General features: G+C 36.4%; 1 protein-coding gene across 3 annotated transcripts in view; it reads right to left on the bottom strand.

Moving 5' to 3' along the window:
- Positions 1–1,829: 1,829 nt before the first annotated feature.
- Positions 1,830–21,322, bottom strand: part of lrrk2 (leucine-rich repeat kinase 2) — a 96,395-nt gene continuing 76,902 nt past the window's right edge. For all 3 annotated transcript variants that reach the window (XM_012959985.3, XM_002932204.5, XM_012959986.3), the window contains exons 41-53: positions 20,661–20,851; positions 20,007–20,167; positions 16,636–16,806; positions 14,034–14,134; positions 10,549–10,743; positions 9,771–9,964; positions 9,047–9,119; positions 8,453–8,637; positions 7,655–7,807; positions 6,464–6,669; positions 4,954–5,013; positions 4,284–4,415; positions 1,830–2,808 (exon numbers count right to left, since the gene is read on the bottom strand). In XM_012959985.3, coding sequence (XP_012815439.2) covers positions 4,294–4,415; positions 4,954–5,013; positions 6,464–6,669; positions 7,655–7,807; positions 8,453–8,637; positions 9,047–9,119; positions 9,771–9,964; positions 10,549–10,743; positions 14,034–14,134; positions 16,636–16,806; positions 20,007–20,167; positions 20,661–20,851 — 1,812 coding nt within the window. In that variant the 3' untranslated portion in view covers positions 1,830–2,808; positions 4,284–4,293. The remainder of the gene's footprint in view (positions 2,809–4,283; positions 4,416–4,953; positions 5,014–6,463; positions 6,670–7,654; positions 7,808–8,452; positions 8,638–9,046; positions 9,120–9,770; positions 9,965–10,548; positions 10,744–14,033; positions 14,135–16,635; positions 16,807–20,006; positions 20,168–20,660; positions 20,852–21,322) is intronic.

The raw sequence follows: 21,322 nt of genomic DNA, 5'->3' as shown, positions 1-21,322 counted from the left end.
GTAGTCAACTCCAGAGCTGAAAAAATAGCAGCTAGTCAATGCGATAGTTTGGGTTAGACCGACTTCACAATTTCCCCTTTAAATGCACTCAGATATTTAGTGCACAGTAGGCAAGGAAAAACTCACTTTAAATGAGGGGTCTTGATGTAGCACATGGCCAAAAATGTGGCACTTATACCTACAATGTTGTAAAATGTATTTAAAAGGATTTCCACAGGCTGAATGTGGTCACTAGAAATATTTTCCTATTTTGTGTGTGTGTGTGCCAATAATTGCTGTATACCAATTGTAGCTGCTGGTCAACTCCAGACTGTAAGTTAGTCTGAGTGCTGTAAAAAAATAGCAGATGGTCAGTGCTACGGCGTGGGTTAAACTGAGCACTCACAATGTTTTTTTGTTAATGTACTTTAATCTGTTTGTTCTAGTGATCAGGATTTATGTAATTATGCCATGGATATTTATTGTTTCTGCAGTCTAACAGGATACAAAATTGTCTCCTTGTGCATCTATACATATGCTGGTGAGCGCATCAGATTTACTACAGAGCGCATCAGATTTACTACATTAGTATGGTGAGTGATGATTGCACATTATCCAGATTTTTATATTTTATATATATATATATATATATATATATATAAATCTGGATAATATATCTGCAATATATATATATATATATATATATATATATATATGTACATATATGTATAAACTGCACATAACAACATCTGCTTTTTTTGGACAAGAGTTGCATCTATGTGGCAAAACCACACAATTTGTGTATATTATAAAAATAAAAGTTGATTCAAGACATAATTTACAGGTAAAAATAAAACATATCAAGATTAGTTATACAGGGCCCTATTTAACATATAGATTCCAAAAAGGAAAAGTGAGCTGCAACTCTGGGATCTTTTGTAAAATGAGAGCTTTATTAAACATGAATTATAAAACCAACTCCATACAGCAAGGCCTACAGCCTGACAATAAAACATAAATTTTACGCAAGATTCTTAAGTTGCATCTCAATTTTTTTTGGAGCTGAGGAAAGGGGGTTCCTGGCTTTTTTGTGATTGGCACAGTACAGCAGGACCATCAGCACATACTGTATGCTGATTACCAAGAGAAGGAGGCAGGCTAAGGTCCCTGGCCGATGGAGTGACTAGACCTTAGTATATGCACACATGCACTACTACAGCCAGGTACTGTAAAGTTACCATATGAAAAGATTGTTAAAACAAGTTTGTAACAACCAGTATAATTTGTTATGGAAACTGTATTATAACTGATGTTTTTAGTTCTAACAAGCTTTATAAATGCTAGATGTATAATACTGGTAAGATGTGTATATAGAAATTAAATTTCATTTCTACATTGTTTTACCCGGGCAAAGGGTTCAGCGTGCATAATTGGATTCTAAGTTTATTTGAGAAAAGGGTTCAGCGTGCACCTGGGGCTGCCGGTTTGTCCACCGTGTAGCACACCTTAATTGATTTTGTATATAAAAATATATTACAAATGATAAATTAAAAAGGAGAAGATATGCACTACTCCTATACTGACAGACATTGGGGGGGGGATTAAAAAATGCACTCTTGCTTTGTTTTTGTAACATAAAGATACATTTCCCTGTTTAGAACTGAAGTTCTCTAGGGCAAATCAGCAATTTAGGAAAAGGCTAGGTAACACATTCAAATAAACACCATAATTCAACTCTTTATATCTTCTCTACAGCAGACAAGTTTAAAAACTGTTATATGACAGGAATGTATTATTTTACAAATGTAGCATTGTATTTGCAGTTTTTGTTTTCAAATGAAAGGACACACTTTTATTACCAAATATATTTACTCTTTATTGCAGAATAAAAATGTCCATTTTACATTAAGGATAAAACTCAAAACTAATTTACATGACAAACATGCTATTACAGCTATTTTACAGTTATATGCACTGTTTTTACTGTATATGCACTTCCTCAAAACCATCCAGCAGCATTGCAGGGTCATGTCTCATGCAGGGTTAAAATATCTTCTGCCTAAAAACAGATTAAATTAGACAGACAGGTCACCTTGTTGACCACCGTGGTCTCAAAAGTTTGTCTTTGGATTCTGAAAACTTATTAAGTGTTTAAATGACCCGAACCCCCATGTAAGGGACATACAGTAAGTGTTCCAGTCATTTGCCCTAAAACAGATAAGATGGAAGCATACCATAAGCAGCTGTAAATGTACCAGGAAATGTTTTTCTCTATAAGAAGGAACTCTAGCAATTGGAGATGAATAATTTTCTCTGCTTAAACATTCTCACCAGAATGGTATAGGTTTGGAAAACAAGTTTGTCCAATTTTTTACAATATTGTGTGGCAGTATGGTAGCTCTAACTCTTACATATGAATTAAAATATAGCAGGCATGTTCAGAGCACAAACTGTATGGCCTCAGCATCTGTTGAAGGTAAAACAGCAGGCAGGCAAGGAGGTTGAAAGCAAATAAGCCTCCCATGATCTCACTACTCACCTGGCTGGCTGCTTTAAAGGCACCCAACATTTACCATACAGAGTACAAACAAGCTAAATAATATTGGGAATCTTAGACCAGACAACCAGAAAAAATATTTAAGTAAAATGCAGTAGGACAGAAACAATTTATACAGAAGTGGTAATCACTGTTCTTGTACAGTTTTACTCTACAAAATCCATCCATACAGGCTTTCCATCACTTTTTCTCATTAAAGGGAGTTCTTCATTAAACCCTTTTTAAAGCTGTGATTAGTCTTAGCTTTTCATGAAGCTATTTTGTCTCCATTCCTGCGGAAGAGACAAATGAAAACAAAACAAAAACACAGGAAAGAAATTTAAAATATGGCTACTAAAGCTAATAATGGTTTATTAAAGGAAGGTACCAAAACAGTAACCCTTTGTTATGTGTATACCAATGATATAGAGGCACTCTACCTTATTGAACAACTACCCAGCAGCTGAAATGTTCTGCAAGGCAGAGTGTTACATATATAAAATAACATTAATTTCTGGGGCAACACCAGGTACCTAGCTAATACTAACTAAATAATGAATATTATAAATCAGTTTTATTGGTTTTATTTAAAAATGACTAGAGGTAAGACAGTTAGCACCACCATACAGGGTTTTCCTTGTTGTATTGTGACTTAGCAATATTAATCATAAATGTGTAACTAAAAACTCTTGTTTTTCAAATGTATGCACTTGCAAATAATAAATTATTAGTAAGGGCCAGTGAATATCAATCAATCCCTACTTGCTATCTGTCCTATTGCCATTTCTGGTTTAGTGTTTATTAGTAAGTAATATTGCTCACTATGGCCTTACATATCAAGCTCATCAATAATTGATTCGTCGTCACACCAATTACATATTTCCATAGGGTGCATTCAATTCCTCAGCTGCTTCCAAGACAAATCCATAGACCTTCATGTCAGGAAGATTTCACCTGAAGAAGGGGATATTCCCTGAAAGTTTATGCCACATCTTTCTGCAATAAATGTGTTAAAGGCATTTGCCAGTATGCTGGTGCGCTTCTTCCTTACATGGAGGCTTACATATAAGTCACAGGTAGAGAAATGGGCAGCGGCTTGCTCAGCAGGTATGAAGCAAAACGCTCACCATTGTGCATTCATAGACCTAATGCTGATGCCACAAAGGGCTGATTCTCAGCTTGTAGAAAAACACAGGCTGACAATCAGCCCCTCTGCTGGCATCAGCTTCCTACCTTGCCTGCACCAGGAAGCATTGTGTTTGCATTTTTCTGCAAGCAAGGAATCAGCCCTTTGTGGAATCAGGTCTGTGACGGCACAATGGTTGAATTTCTCTGCAGGCTGAAAACCAGCCCTGTGTTTCATCAGCCTAAACACTGATTCCCTGTGCCTTGCTAGTGCACTCATGGATCAGGCAATTATGTCTCTGAAATTCTCTCCCGCAAGACTCTCTGAGCCGAGACTGCACCAGCAAGGTCTTTGATCAAATTTGACTTGTGACACTTCCAGTCAGGCAACCAGCACTGCTGTGAATTATTCTGTGCATTGATAACAGAGTAACAATAGTGAGTAGACAAAGGTAGACACGATATCAGTCATGCAATTTTAAAGCCAGGCAGCTTTTATAAAAGATTTAGTATGCATTACGAAACACGGTTTCTTATTGTATACACTTATATGTTAACTTTAGTCTTCTTTCAAGATTTTAAGGCTTATGATAAGTTATCTTACTTTCAGACATCTATAAACAAGTGTTTTTGTTTAACCTACCAAGTATTTATCAGTCCATTGATAATCCTCTCAGTTTATCAGCAAGTTCTTGTCTGATTTCATTGTGTTTTTTAAGGTTCTGGACCTCATGTGCAAGGTTTGTATCCCAGACAGAGAGAAATGACTGTATGTCTTAAGCAAATGTGAAAAAAAGAAATCCGTATTAATGAAAAAAATTGTTGGACACCCCCCAGTAGTTCTAACTAAAGACATTGTGCCAGTGCTCCTCTATTTTAAAAAACACACCAGCTTGTAGTCCCAGGTTAGAGGCTGGCTGAGGGTCCCTAACCATCTGGTCCTGGAGTTTTTACTGTGCATGCTCCAGGTGTGCTGATCTCTGTCCAGAAGCCACAAACTAGATCAAACGTGGACACAGATGGCCACCAACCCTGCTGTGCAATTCTACAGCTTTAGCTCCAGTATGGGACCTTTAAGGGAAGGCAATTATGCAGTATGAACCACTTCTCTCTCTGCAGAATGATCACTTGCTCTGAGATATTGGGGGGGGGGGCACTATTGTCACATAACAGTTTCTGTGCTCTAATGAGCACTTGTGTCTATTAAACCAGATTTTTATTAAAAAGGGGATAATGGTAATCATTTGCTCTTCTTTGTATAGACTACATGATCATATACGCTGGAAATGGAATTGGTGAAAATGTAGAATTACCTTTTTGTGGTGTGCACCGACATCCTAAAACAAGCACAACATTCTTTATACTTCCTCTGTCTGAAAGAGAATGGCATTATGAGACAAAATCTGAATAATGTTATTATTACCAATAAAATTATCTAAATGATAATGTAGGTGATGTTTTTATTTGGAAAGAGCTCCAAATTAATAGTCAGTGGACATTCCATTATAGTTATTGATAGCTTTTCTGCAAAGAAAGTTGTGTGTTTGTATTTATCAATATTAAGAGTTGCCATGCTTACTTGTCTGCTAATTAGAATATACGTTTTACCCCTACAGACCCCAGTAGCGATCATTAAATTGATGGAACTGTTGGTTCAGTTTTTTCTTATAAAAAAAAAACTTTAAATAAAATGCTGTTTTACTCATCCAGAAAGCACAAATATTTTCTGAATCAATGACTGAGATTTATTTGTTCTGCATACACTAAGGGCTAAATTCCATGGGAGATTTTGTGGGTCACATTTTATCTGATCACACAACACCATGCAACAGCAAAGAATTTTGTAGGATCCTACAAAATCTGATCTCTAAAGGCAGATCAGATAAAGTAGGGTGGCGTGTTTTGTTCCTGCATCTACATCCAATTTCAATGAGAAAAAAGTCTCTCCGACACCATCAGATCTTATCTGGTTGGATGCAGACGCAGCACACAGTGCTTCCTTTTGAGAAGCATGTCATGTCGGATGGCAATCCTTTAATGTAGTTTACACATCAGATTTTATTAGTTCCATTATATTTTGATCTTTGTGACTACATCTGACGTAGGATGGGTTTTGTCGATCTGTCAGAAGCTCCTATGGAGTTTAGCTCTAAGATGCAGAGTGACAAAAGTCTGTGTTGTTTGCAGATGTATAATGCAAGCCCTTGGCACATTAGTAAATATGGAAGTACCCAGAAGCAGTAATCAATTGATCAGCTAGTCATTTCTTTTTTTTTTTTTTTACTTATGAAATACCGACACTGGAAATGTATTTTTTTTTTACTGCTGACTATTAGTGAATTCACATTAGCTTAGATTGCCATTTATGCTTGCACCCTGGCTCACCATTTGTAAATCAGGAATTATGCCTCTCTCTAAATAAGAAAATGTGTCTGGCAGAAAGACAAAATACTTACGAGGCATGGGTGCCTGTGGTTTGCTATAGCTAAAAAGAAACTAATTTAGAATTATTCACTTAAAATGGCACAAAAGTAGGAAGCATGGAGTTGTCAAGAATGGCTATGATGAGGTAGTATCACATGTAGGCAGTGATAGATTTTGCTTGAAAATCAAATTTTAGTAATAAGAAGGGGTGTACACATACTTTTTGCCATACAGTGTATTACAAATATGGCAGTACTCACACATACAATATATACAATGTAAATACTGAGTGCAGAGAACAAATATTCTGCACAGAAAGTCATGCCTTGATACAGTCTAAGGGAAATTAAAGGAGCAACTATCTGCTTTTATTGTATAAGTATAAAGTTAACATCTTACCTAACTGCGCTGGAACCATACTCCGAATAGAATCACAGAAGCTGGTGATAATCCGTATTGGTTGACGAGTTGATAAGTCAATTAACAGAATATGGCCTCCACCAGTTCCTACCCAAAGAGCAGTATTTTTTTGCAAATATAAAGCTTTTACTCTTGCAGTATAAGCTTCTTCTTGTTTACATTTTCTTCTCTTCACAGTATCTTCTCTATAACCAAAAATATTTTGGTTATAAAATGTATCCAAATTTATCCAAAATAAAGCTATTCTTAACACAAAGGTATTTCGTGATTTTCCAGCCACATCATAAATTGGAAAAGGCTTGTTTTGCAGTGTACTGTGAACATTGTTTTCTGAAGTGATTGAACTAGATATGATATGCAAATGACTTGGCAGGGGGCTCACATGCACCAAAGATCATACAAGTGTAGGCAGAAATCAGTCACCCTGTATGAAATGTGTGTGTGACCAGCATTAGGCAGATCAGAGGTAGAAAAGAGGAATTATAGTTAATGTAAAAAACTTAGAGAACACATGTTCTTAATAAAGCAAAAATACAGGTGCCTCTCTCTAAACTTTTGCGTACCAAAATGTAAAATGGGAAATTATATTGAAACATCCCAGCTTCTTGGTATCTCTTCAGTTGCTATAGGAATATGCAACACACAAAAATATACAGAATTTAATCCTGGACCTCTAATTGTTCCAAAACTAGACATGTTACTTCAATAATATCAGCAAATAAGCTGCAGTACAATATCAAATTCCAATGTGCGGGCTAACATAGCTGCTAAAATGCCATCTGGCATTTCTAGGTGCAGTTTCCAGTAGCAACCAATCAGCAATTAGCTTTGAACCGTCTACTACAAATTAGTATGTGTTATACCCCAGCTCCTTTTAGATTTCAAGCTCTTTTGAGCAGGGCCCTCTGTACCTTTTGTATCTGAAATTGCAAAAATTATTTGCTAGAATATGTAATGATACAGTCACGTGTGAATTTGGCCTGGTGGCAGGCAATCTAGTTTAAAAAATTACTGGCATGTGTATTCCTACCATGTTTCCTACTTTAGACAAAATACTGTCTATGTGTTAGTACATGCTACCTTTGAAAATAAAGATTACCTTACCCCGTTAGGGTAAATGCAAATCGCTAATATCACTACAAATTGTATGGAAAATAACAAGACATTTACTTCAGAAACTGGACACAATCAAGGACTTCACATATTTTTTCTGCCTTCTTGTCCCATATTTCAACATAAGGACTGATTTTCTTTGCTACATAGATGTATTTGTCAATCGCAATGCATGTGATATTGGATTCACTGTATGAGCCGTGGGAATACCTTATGATTAAGGGGGAAAAAAGAAAATGTCAAAAATAAATCTGAAATAGAACCAGAAAATGACTTACCTTGTTGCAATTTTGTGCTCTAGAAAAATGCAAATATAACATTAAATAATATACCAACAAAGTGTTACATGACAAGGACAAGTCCTAAAAATTTCAGCAGACATTCTATTTATTTTGCTCATGTTGAAAAAAAGTTGTATATAGATGTATACTGCATACTAAAACACAATAAAACAAACAGTACTTAACTTGATTTTATCTAACATTTTAACATGGGTGACTTATCTCTCCGTGGGGTATTAGGGCTCTGGCACACGGGGAGATTAGTCGCCCGCGACAAATCTCCCTTGTCACGGGCGACTAATCTCCCCGAACTACCATCTCACCGGCGAAAATGTAAGTCGCCGGTGGGATGGCACACGCCGCGCAGGCGATTTCGGCAAATCGCCAAAAATGCCTCGCCGGTGGGATGGTAGTTCGGGGAGATTAGTCGCCCGTGACAAGGGAGATTTGTCGCGGGCGACTAATCTCCCCGTGAGCCAGAGCCCTTACCCCTAAGCACAGTGAACTAATAAACCATTTATCACCGCTTCCCTTTAAGTTAATCAATACTTACTAGTAACAAAAAGAAACTTACAGTGTGGCAACTCTGGTATCAATTGTCTTTTGTACAGTGAATTCACTAGAAAGTGAGAAAATCTTTGTCCCACAGATACCCCAGACTGATTTTTTTTCAGGTGAATAAGTGGATTCACACAAATGCATCACTGGAGTGCTGCTATCACCAATGTTGATCACCTTCATAGGTGCAGCATCTGTACACTGTAGGGGACAAAAAGCACAAATTACAAAATAAAATATGTGACTCAAATATAAAATGTGACAGTGTGTAAAAAGTGATAAGTGAAAAGTGGGTACCATTCCTTTTAGTGACTACACAAAGGGATCAGCACTGGGCATTGGTATGTTCTCTGCCAGAATTTTTCAACTGGCACAGGAACAACCAAGGCTGACATTACCCTAAACTTGAAATGCTTCAAGGAAATAAATTGTTGCAAACCCCAAATATTCATAGGGCTATCCATTTTAGATGTTTTGTCACTATAGTTTATCTCTTGGTGTTGTGGTGTCAAATATTCCATGATTTGGGTCAAATATGGTTATAGTGTCCAATTCTGAATATATTAATCTTACAGAACAAATAAAAAACAAATAAAAAATAGGACATTACCTTAACTGCAGTATTCTCAAAAACTGCTACACGGCCGTTTGCAGTACCTGCTAGAATGTAATATTTCTTTGGGCTGAAATATACAAGAAAATATAATAGGTTATACATAATATATGTATACACTTTCATACAAAATTATTGTAGCATATGACTACTGGTGCATATATGTGCCATCTGCCCACCTGGGCAAATCTGCAGTTATTGCACATTAAGCATGTCACCTGCCTTAATCTACACTTATACCTCCCAACAGACTGTAGTTGTAAAACAAAAACAAGTTAAACCATGACTCAATCATAACCAAAAGTCTGGACAGGCCCTAATAAATAGGGACCAGTGGAAGAATGCACACTTATATTGGAAGAAAACTCTTATGGGCAATTAATTGCTTAATTGGCTAAAGGCTAGGCACTACCACATCACCTGTTATACCACAGTCTTATACAATATTGCTGTGTGGAGTATGTGTGGTCTTTTCAAGCAGTAAGATTTTACAAATGTGACATCACTTTCGCCTATTTAGATGTAACCGGAGTAAGGTTTATAGAACATGGCTCATTTGCTGTGCTCATGTGGAAAAAAAACTGGTGGCCTTAACATCCAAACACAATGACCTGTCACTGCCAGAATCTGTCATAAAAGGTATGGTTCATAAGCCTTAGAGAAGCATAAAATAAAAGGCACACTAAGGAAATAAAATGATATTACACATAATTAACCATACCTCTCTCCCTGGATACATGAGAACAACAAGCAAGTAACAGAATCTGTCAATTTATGCAGAGTGTGTTTTATCTTAAGATCTTCTGAATCTGCAGCTATAATTTCTCCAGACTGAGTTCCAGCCAAAATCCAGCTTTGTTTCTCTCCAGGTAATGTGACTAGTGTAAGGCATAAGATTCGGCTGTCCGAAAAGTCCTAAAAAAAAACAAAAAAACAGCCAGTTACCAAGCTTCAGTTGTCAGATTCATAGTGGTGAAAACAGCAGTGTAAGTGGGACTAGAATTACTGTAATGGGAACATGCCTAGATGCAAATTATGACTTTGATTATGACTATGATTACGAATTTAATCAAGGTGGCAAGTGCTGTCTTGATGATCACACTAAATTGTGCAAAGTGAAGTCTTCATATAGGATGTTTTCACTCTGAACCACATTTGCCAGTTTGCAGAGAGACTTAATAAATTTCAGTCTCAATAAATGTAATATTATACACAAAGGCAATTCAGTGTTTGCTAAGTTAATATAGTACTCTCAAGGCGCTGGCTTAAGGGATCAAAGCATTGTTTCACCCCCTTTATAGATTTAACGTACCTAAAACAGGGTAAGGGGACGCACAAGCCAAACTGCAGCACTTGACGTGAAGCAACATGTGGTGAGTTCTGTGAGCAAGTCAAGTACTTGAAAAGTGTTCTCTCTAACATAGCCTTAAAGAGCTACATTATATAACTCCTTTATACCAAGAGTTCACTAAAAATAATTGCATAGTCAGACCAATTACCTCACATGTTTGTCCACCTTTATTGAAATCTATACAGCACATCTGTCCCTTTCTTGTGCTGCCATTTCCTACCCAAACAGCATGCTTCTTGACAAGAGGACTGGCAGCCACCATGCATTCTGCTGTTAACATACTGAATATCACAATGTTCCTCATTAAACAGAGTAGTTCTGCTGAGTTTAAGATCTCATATACCTGTAAGAAAAGACAGAACATATTTTTATCTTTTAAAGGGTTATAAAACGCAAAGTGAGAATGTATACTCAATTACAAGACCTATCCCCAAAGGAGTAAAAATGTCCTAACTGTTTTCAGCAGCAGTATGAAAAAAATATAATAAGGGAAGATACTGTAAAAGACAAGTCTACCTTGTGAGGGAGTACAGGATGTGTATAAATTCCACCTTTCTTTTCTATAACTACACAGCACAGGCAGCAATACCAACGCCATATCTTAATATGGCAAATGTTACAACAAGATAGCTTGCAAAACTGTGCAAAGAAATACAACAATTAAGACTGCAGCCCCTGGGCTCCTACCTTATCTTTTTTTTTGCGGTATTCCGAGAGCCTAGATAGATAGCCAATGTAAGACAGCAGTTTTCTTTGGGAATATCACCACCTTCTATATTTTTCCAATTTCAATCTTATCTTTTTATTAAAGTGGTAAACAATTTTTATAGTTTTATTAATTATTCACATGAACATATTATGGAAGGGTGGAATTAACATTTGAAATTATGCACCCATCACTTCATTAATATCGCACTTTATGGATGTGAACATATTGACGAATTGTGCAACTGATAATTATAAATAAAGCACTAGTCACTATATCATCAATTGACTTTTAGCAATTTTCTTGATTTACCAATGAATTTGCAATGATGAAGATTATATTGGGCACTTTAGTGGTTGCCTAGTTGTTAGTTGGTGATACTGAGGCAACTACAGAGGACAAGGGAAAGTTGCTTCGTGTCATTTTTATAACCAACAAAAAGGGTAATCTGTTCCTTTCTTAATTTATAGTTTGTTTTATACACCCTTGTTGGTTGTAGGATCACAGTAGGAGCCTTTTTTAGTAATAAGTGTGAGAGTTGCAGTTCCCTTCCTGCTTTTCCCCATCAAGTTCCAAAAGGCACTGATGGCTGCTTACTGTACATGAAGCATATAATTTGCAATGCCTTTGTGTAAATCCAGGAGTTTGGGAATTTATAAATAAAAAGAGATAATTAAAAATAAAAAATATAGAAGACCTTTCTTTTTTGCAACATGGTTAATGACAGCTAGAAACAGAATTGTTTTGATTTATATATTTTTATTCTTTTTTTTCTAATTATATTGTGCTTCACATATAAACAAGCAATAGACAGCCCAGGCTAGTACCAAGAAATGCTCTATATTTCTCCAAGAAATAAAATAAATATAATTTTCAGCTAGTAAAAACTTTACTGTTTTTCCCCCCAAACATTTTTATTTGTACCACAGGTACAAATATTTACATTTTTTTAAATTTCTCTCTAAGCTTATTTCTAATGCTAAAATATTATACAAGTTTGTTGTATCTTAATACATACTAAAGTTAATTCCTGTAAAAAATCTGATGAATAGCAACTTCAGAAGATGAGCAAATATTTGAGGGTGTAGTGAACATTGTTAAATGTCATGTCGACATTCTGTCTGTTCCCTCTTTATGCCAAAACCAATAAAGCACAACTGCAGTGCAAATACTAGTCAGATGAGAAGTGAAGCCTGAACTTCTAAATATCACACAATAGTCTGTGATTGCCGTATGATGGACAGTAATAATATGAGATGATATAATCCACATACATAAATATGTAGAATGGGGTTAATTGTGCAAAATAATAGTATATAGTTTTACCAATATAAAAATATATTTATAAAATATTATATTTTTACATAAGGAATCTTTTTATAATTTCATGCAACATGCCTAAAAACTACAAAAATACAGTCTTTAAACTTTAAATAAGCATTAAATAAAACATTAACATTTATTGATACTGGGTGAATTACCATGGATTATAAAACTGTGTATTAGGGAGGAACATTGGGCAAAAATACATGTTTATTACACCATAATATGTGGAGAATGACTTTGGCAGTGCTTGGAGCATTTTAGATTGTGGGTTTCTCAATATTTGACGCTGTTTACTACATTTCAGGTGATATTTTTAATCTCATTAGAATTAAACTTACACAAACACGTTCCTAAAATAGACAGGAACATATCATTATTACTAGGTAAGATGGATCACAATCACTTTGTTGTAAAAGTGATCCCAGCCCAGCCTGTGGTACTTATGCCGACAATCTGACATGGGTTAGGTGCCTGCAAATGAAAAACCTGTAGTATGACTCACATTGGGCTAGAGACAGAACTATCCTTCAATAGGCTAGAGTTCTATTTACATTTGTACTCCAGACTAAGATAGGATCACCCTTTTCCAGGCCAATGTGAAGGAAGCAAGAGACTTTCTCTCCATTGCTTTCAGCCTTCAGGTAAAGCTGGGCTGGAGGCGGCTTGAAGGCACTTTTTTAGCAAATGACAGTTATCACTCTGCTTGCCTACAAATACGGATAGGTTCCTACTGATTTAGTTCAACTAGTAGGTAGTTAACACCCCTGCATAATTCGGTGCTTTAAACAAAATGACATGTATTCAGTTCAAAGGTTGTTGATCTAGCGGAGCCTTTTTTTAAGTGTTCACTTAAATTAGCACCTGTAAATATACATATGGAGGTTATGATCTGTAGCTTACAAACTGCTTGTAACTGTCTCAAAAAGGACAAGTCAGAAGTAACAATATGCAAGGTCTATACAGGCAATCTAGTTTATTCACTTGATCTGCTAGTGTGAGGCATGCCAAAAAGTCAATTGTGGCATTCGCTTTAGTGCCACACATGACCACATTGTTATTAAAATTAGTGGGAAGGTTCAATAACCAATACTGTGTGTTAAGCTGTAAACATTGCAACTTTCAGACATGGTTTTGTGCTTGTTTTATTCATATCGCATTTTCAGTATTCAGAAGAGCTATATTATTTTTAGCTATTTTTATAAGTGACCAGTATAGCACCTGATTTGTGCTCCGGGGTAAAACATCTGTGTGTGAGAAGCAAGATCACATATTCCAGAAATATTAGGTTGCATCTTTTATCAGCTAGAAAATCAATGTAGATATTACAGCCATTTGCTTTTTCATACAAGTGGGAAATAGACACAGCTTAGCATTTATTGTTTGTTAAAATGTGATGGCATATATATTTTGTCAACTTCAAACTCTACTTTTTTCACCATTTTCAAATACATTTTTCAAAATTGTTACAATATTATAAAATGAATTCAAAACAGGATATATTTTCAAAAATAAAACAGATTCCCCACCCCAACACATACACAAAATAAAGATATCTAATAATAATTTAAATTGGGAAACAAATGATGGTTATTTCACTGTACCGTGGCAGATGTGGGACGTTGCTGGGGATTTTCTTTTAAACATTTTTTAATCAATACTTCAACTTCAGGCCAAGGAGCACAATTATATTCTTTGACTGGATCTAGAAAATGTTTAAATACACATGCATTAACTTCTTGACTAAATGTCTACAGTTTCAAATCATATACCTAGAATGGACTACAAAAATATAAACAAGACTAGGAAGTTTAAGGAAAGCAAAAAAAGATGCAGTCAAGCCTTGAAATGCAATTTAATGAAGATTATTATTTCCTGTTATGATTCATGGCTCTTAATAAAAACATTTAGGAAATTAAATATGTTCAACCTGCAAAACCAACACCCACTAAGAATACAGTGTTGATTGCTTTGTCAATGGCTTTTAGCCTAATATTTCTAGGAGAGCAGGCAAATAAACTTTCTGAAGAACCAATATTGCCTACAATAACTGAACTGAGTGTTTTATATCTTGGCAGACCATTTGTAAAGTAAGTGAAATCTAAATCTGAACTATGAAAGGTGGGTAAAGACCATTTTAACTGGTGGTCTCATAAGCACATGCACTGAAATCTTGACTGGTATTCAAAGTAATAAGTTTTCTAGATTTTTCTGATTGTTTTGTAAATAAAATCTAAATTTATTTGGAATTAAATTACCTAGTACTAAATCTAGGAAGGTGGTTATTTAGATTTTCACTACTGCCCAAAAGTGACTGGGGTGTATGACATTAAATAGCTTCTTTGAATACCTTTCCATAATTTTAATAATTCAAGGGGCAGTATACCGCTTTTAAACATCAGTTCAATGAAAAGGGCTTGTGCTTAACGTACTTTTGTTTTACTTACAAAATATGCTTGGTTTTTTTATTTTAATTTAAATGTAACATTTTGCCCTGTTTTGTGCAATAAACCAGGAAACATGGATGCACAGACTATAGTACAGTTTAGTCACAAACTGAGCAAAGCAGGGCACAAATTTTGTACAAAACTTTACCTGTATTGTTTTCTTTTTTTATTTTTAGAGCCCTTTTAAAGCCAAGAAACTACAATAATCTGGAAATATTCTGGGGTTTATAACAATTTTAAATAAATATTGCTATAATTTTTCTAATACTTTGGTTGGGGGTTGTTATAAATTGTTATAAATGCACATCATACAAAATGTGTTTTTATTTCTGCATGGTGGCCACCATCATAGATCAATTTGGCTGCCATCCCTGTCAGTGCTGCTGACCAGAGAGTGGTAAAGGATACAATTGGCATTTTCTTCACCGGCCATAAACCTCCTACATACCACTCTGTGTGTGCATTAAAAGGCAGATTCCAGTACTATCAGTGTTAACAGATATGAAGTGGAGGGGAGCTGAATCTGTGTTTTCTCCAGTGGAGAAAACAAGGATTCAGTCTGTCTCTGATCCATCAGTGAACTTATATAACTTGTATAGCATAAGTTAACAGACCCCATTCTTCACTATAGTGACTGTACCCATGGCACTGCAGCACTAAATGCAGGTGAACAGCGTGGTGCAGAGGGTAGTGTCACTATGTATAATTAATGTGTAAAGGGGCCATACACAGCTTGATATAAGCTGATGACTTTGTCCTTGTGGCACAACAGAATATTTGCAAAACTTATTACTGACTCAACAGAGCTTCTGCAAGTGGGGAACCTTCAAGTTTATTAAGTGAACTGCAGTTCTTAAATCCTAGAGCTACTGCCACCTCTGAGGTATTTTTTGAATCTGCCATATGGTCAAAATTTTTAGTAGAGTATAAGTGTACTTTTTCTTCCTGTTTGAAAAGAACTATAGTTTCCAGACATTGTTCACTGTTCCCCACCAGGAATTTGGCCAACTGTGTATATATATAACATCAGCTACAGTCAAGTGATCCCAACGGGCCAATAAAAGGGCATCCATTTGGCGGTTTTAACCTTAAAAGCAAGCAAGTTGCAGGTAAAACTGAGTCCCTTTGTTAAATGTATACTGAAGCAGTAGAATTCTTAATGAATCAGATAAAAATGAGTGTAGGACTGGCCAGACTGGGGATGGCTTTGACATAGTTGACTAGCTTAAAGTATATTGCAATATATGGACAAACAATCCCTGTTATGCTTAAAGGTGAGGGGCATATCTTGGTAGCTTAATGCACAGAATGTCTTAATGTCCTATATATATTGATAATGGGTGAGTACAGAGGTTGTCTATATGAATTTTGTGGTCACAGCCTCATTTCGACCCCGCCTAATGGTTTAAAATTTAGTTGTGAGTACAACTTTCCATTTTTTTTTTTTGCTATATTTTTTTATATGTGCATATATAACAAGTCCATAGAAAGCACTCACAACAACCAGTATGCAAAAAATAGTCCTTTATTCTGTGCCCATCTACGCGTTTCGATCCCCAGAGGAGATTGGAGCACACCCTTCAGAAAATCAATCTTTTTCAATAACCATGTTTTGTTTTTCTTAAGCCCCCGTGTGTGCGGCACTCTGTTCCTTTATATATTATATATATATATATATTATATATCTAGTCTAAACAATACTCTATTTAACATGAGAACTCATCTTACACATTTTCTTTAATAATGTTTATAGTCTCACCAGGTAATCTTCCATGAATTGCCAACTCATCAAATTCATTTGGAAATTTCAGACCTTCTACCATCCGGGCTCCACCTGTTAGAATGTCATATAGAAGCAACCCAAACGAATAGACATCAGCTTGCTGGTTGTAAATAACATTTCCTCTAGCAACTTCAGGTGCCCGAAATCCTAAAATTAAATACATCACTGCTGTAAAACCACATTTACTATCTGAGACGGCTCCATTAAATGGCAGTTATATATGGGCTAACATTTATCGGACTGATAAACCACAGGACGCATAGTAAAATGCTGTAAGATTTAGCCATCCACAGAGATGGTCACATAACTATGACTACCTTGGGGAACCAGAGTGTGGGGACAGAAGTGGATCTGCTTATGAGTATTAAACATGTCTAAGAGACAAGTAAGTAAACTGGATTTTTGGAGAGACCAACTGCAACTTAATGATAACAAATTGCAGTGTGTCTAAAATACTACACAAGAGCCAACAGAGGCACTAATGGTTGCCCTATAAGCAGCAAACTGATCATGAAAGCTAAAATGTATTATAAGTTCATGTCATATAAATATTTATCTTCCCTATCCCCCTCTCATTGGTCTCAACATGCAAACTTTGTGGTGTTTGGTCACATGGCCTATTCCCTACCACAAAAATACAATTTAATATGTTTTATAATGTATAATCATATGCAGAGGATAAAGGGGCTTACAGTGACTAGACATCTCCAAACAGGCCCCTATTTATAGCCTACCCAAATAGAAAAAAATCCCCCTTGTGCACATTTGTACTTTTAAGAATTTTCAACCAATAAAATTATACTGGTACATTCTTATCAATGATGCATGCATAGCAGGGATATAAATCAGGAGCCACTAAATAAAAAAGGTGGAGGTTTTCAGCTGCTATCAATTGTTAGAAATTTTGGTTGTGATACTAACATTCCTACATGAAAATTCTTGTGATGTCTTAGAAATGGCACTTGGTTTTACCAAAATGCCTATAGCAGGCAAAAGAATACAGCCATTACTTTAATTATGGTTGAAGACTGTATTGCTTCTGCAGATCCCCAGCTTCTGTCAGAGATGAATTTCAGGGTTGCTCAAGCTCCAAAAATACAGCAATACTGCAATGCTAATTGGTTCTGGTAATGGCACTTCTTTATCAATTAAAGGAGAACGGAAGTCAAAGATTAACCATACGTATTCAGAATTGCTCATCGACCATTTTGGACAGTTCTAAACAGTCAAGTTTAACACAATAAGCTATATCATAATTACAGATCAATAGTAAAAGCTTTCTTCCTAAGAATGATCTTAGTGCATGTTCAGCATACTTTCCATGTGTTGTGCTACAGTAAAGACAAAACAAAAAATGTAGCAGTGCAAATCATGGCAATAATTCAACAGTAACCTGAGAAATAAAACACAAAACTTGTTTTATGGTAATTGGCATCTGCAGAATGGTAAAATATCTTTCCCCCAGCTGCAGGTACATTGTCTTGTGCATCCATTCTACAGTTGTACATACAGTGGCTTGCAAAAGTATTCGGCCCCCTTGAACTTTTCCACATTTTATCGCATTACAGCCACAAACATGAATCAATTTTATTGGAATTCCACGTGAAAGACCAATACAAAGTGGTGTACACGTGAGAAGTGGAACGAAAATCATACATGATTCCAAACATTTTTTACAAATAAATAACTGCAAAGTGGGGTGTGTGTAATTATTCAGCCCCCTTTGGTCTGAGTGCAGTCAGTTGCCCATAAACATTGCCTGATGAGTGCTAATAACTAAATAGAGTGCACCTGTGTGTAATCTAATGTCAGTACAAATACAGCTGCTCTGTGACGGCCTCAGAGGTTGTCTAAGAGAATATTGGGAGCAACAACACCATGAAGTCCAAAGAACACACCAGACAGGTCAGGGATAAAGTTATTGAGAAATTTAAAGCAGGCTTAGGCTACAAAAAGATTTCCAAAGCCTTGAACATCCCACGGAGCACTGTTCAAGCGATCATTCAGAAATGGAAGGAGTATGGCACAACTGTAATCCTACCAAGACAAGGCCGTCCACCTAAACTCACAGGCCGAACAAGGAGAGCGCTGATCAGAAATGCAGCCAAGAGGCCCATGGTGACTCTGGACGAGCTGCAGAGATCTACAGCTCAGGTGGGGGAATCTGTCCATAGGACAACTATTAGTTGTGCACTGCACAAAGTTGGCCTTTATGGAAGAGTGGCAAGAAGAAAGCCATTGTTAACAGAAAACCATAAGAAGTCCCATTTGCAGTTTGCCACAAGCCATGTGGGGGACACAGCAAACATGTGGAAGAAGGTGCTCTGGTCAGATGAGACCAAATTGGAACTTTTTGGCCAAAATGCAAAACGCTATGTGTGGCGGAAAACTAACACTGCACATCACTCTGAACACACCATCTCCACTGTCAAATATGGTGGTGGCAGCATCATGCTCTGGGGGTGCTTCTCTTCAGCAGGGACAGGGAAGCTGGTCAGAGTTGATGGGAAGATGGATGGAGCCAAATACAGGGCAATCTTGGAAGAAAACCTCTTGGAGTCTGCAAAAGACTTGAGACTTGGGCGGAGGTTCACCTTCCAGCAGGACAACGACCCTAAACATAAAGCCAGGGCAACAATGGAATGGTTTAAAACAAAACATATCCATGTGTTAGAATGGCCCAGTCAAAGTCCAGATCTAAATCCAATCGAGAATCTGTGGCAAGATCTGAAAACTGCTGTTCACAAACCCTGTCCATCTAATCTGACTGAGCTGGAGCTGTTTTGCAAAGAAGAATGGGCAAGGATTTCAGTCTCTAGATGTGCAAAGCTGGTAGAGACAAACCCTAAAAGACTGGTAGCTGTAATTGCAGCAAAAGGTGGTTCTACAAAGTATTGACTCAGGGGGCTGAATAATTACGCACACCCCACTTTGCAGTTATTTATTTGTAAAAAATGTTTGGAATCATGTATGATTTTCGTTCCACTTCTCACGTGTACACCACTTTGTATTGGTCTTTCACGTGGAATTCCAATAAAATTGATTCATGTTTGTGGCTATAATGTGACAAAATGTGGAAAAGTTCAAGGGGGCCGAATACTTTTGCAAGCCACTGTATATATTCCTAAGCTAAGCAGAACCAGGTGTGCATTACCTTAAGGCTTATGTTTTCCATTTAAACTGACAAAAAACATTGTCATTTTTTGTAGGGGGTGCTATAAGGTGTAGTTCCACTGCAGCTGGGCAAATAATGGTTAGACAGACCTTTTTTGAAGTTTCTGCTAATTTCCATAAACCATTTCTAAGCAAGTATTTTTCCATCCATGAATTCAAATGTTCGTACTTACCAGGTGTACCTTCAGATGTTTTGATACCCATTCTGCAACAGTACTGTGCAATTCCATAGTCTGCAATCTTTGCTATAATTGCAGAGTTAGGATACAGAGTAAAAAGCAGGACATTGTGAGGCTTTAAATCACGGTATATGATCATGGCTGAATGGAGATACCTAAGGAGAAAAAGAAAATGTATCCTGTAAATGTGTCATTTAAATATAATTTTAAAAATAAATCAAATCTACTGCACTAGACTTCATGAAAATATTTACTAGAGAACAGTATATCATGCATTAACAAAAGGGAGTAAGCACCAAAAATGATAAGGTGGGAGGTGTGCAAACTTTGTACTAAAGCATTACATACGGGCAATGCCCTATGTAAATGATTGTTGGACAAACCAAATGGTTTGTCTGACGGCCCAAATATAGGGAAGTATTCTGGCAAATATATTTATGAAAGTACACCCGTGTACGCAAAGCAAGCCAGAAAGACAACTTCCTGTGACATTTGCAGTGAACAGCGTTTATGTTTTGCAAAGATTAGGAAAACAATGTTAAACTGCATATGTTCTTTACTTTATTCTTTACTTGAGAGAAAGTGAAATCATTCCTTATAGAGCTGTGACATGTGGGTAATACTGCAGCTTTCCACAACTTTCTATACCTTAGTCCATCAGCTACATGCAGAGCTATCCGGTGCTGAAGAGTTCTTGTGAGGCTGGCACAGTCTTGCTGCAGGAGATGATCCAGAGAGCCTTTAGGTGCAAGTTCCATAACTAACATTCTTGGATGTACTCCAGCTGCTAACAAACACACCAAGCTAGGATGATGAAGGTGACTGAGAACAGTAAGCTCCTGTAAAATAAGCATACATTACATAATAATGTACATCAGAACAAGCTCAATTACTAAACGTTTGTAAACTCAGGAAAAAAATGTAGCCTAATAAATTTTGAATGCTATTCTCTGCATTGCTGGTTCTGCCTACCAAACATATGCAGCAGAAGCCAGCCAATTAACAAACATGAGGAAGCATGCAGTCATAAGCAAGAGAGAGACAAATTTTGCTTTCAGTGGCAATAAAATTCACTGGTAACTTTCAAATATTTTAAAATGTGTCTGTAATTAATGTACATTTAAAGCTGCTTAAAGCGATTCTGTCATGAATTTTATGGTGTACTTTTATTTCTAAATGACACATACCAAATAATTCACTCTACCATTTAAAATGTATTTTATTTAGTTGTAATATTGGTGTGTAGGGCCAACTCAGTGCATTGTGCCTGAATCTGAGCTTTCAGAAGGAGCCAGCCCTACACATTAGAA

This window comes from Xenopus tropicalis, chromosome 3 (assembly GCF_000004195.4).
Source record: "Xenopus tropicalis strain Nigerian chromosome 3, UCB_Xtro_10.0, whole genome shotgun sequence".
Taxonomy (NCBI): Eukaryota; Metazoa; Chordata; class Amphibia; order Anura; family Pipidae; genus Xenopus; species Xenopus tropicalis.
This window is presented reverse-complemented; position numbering and strand designations above follow the sequence as displayed.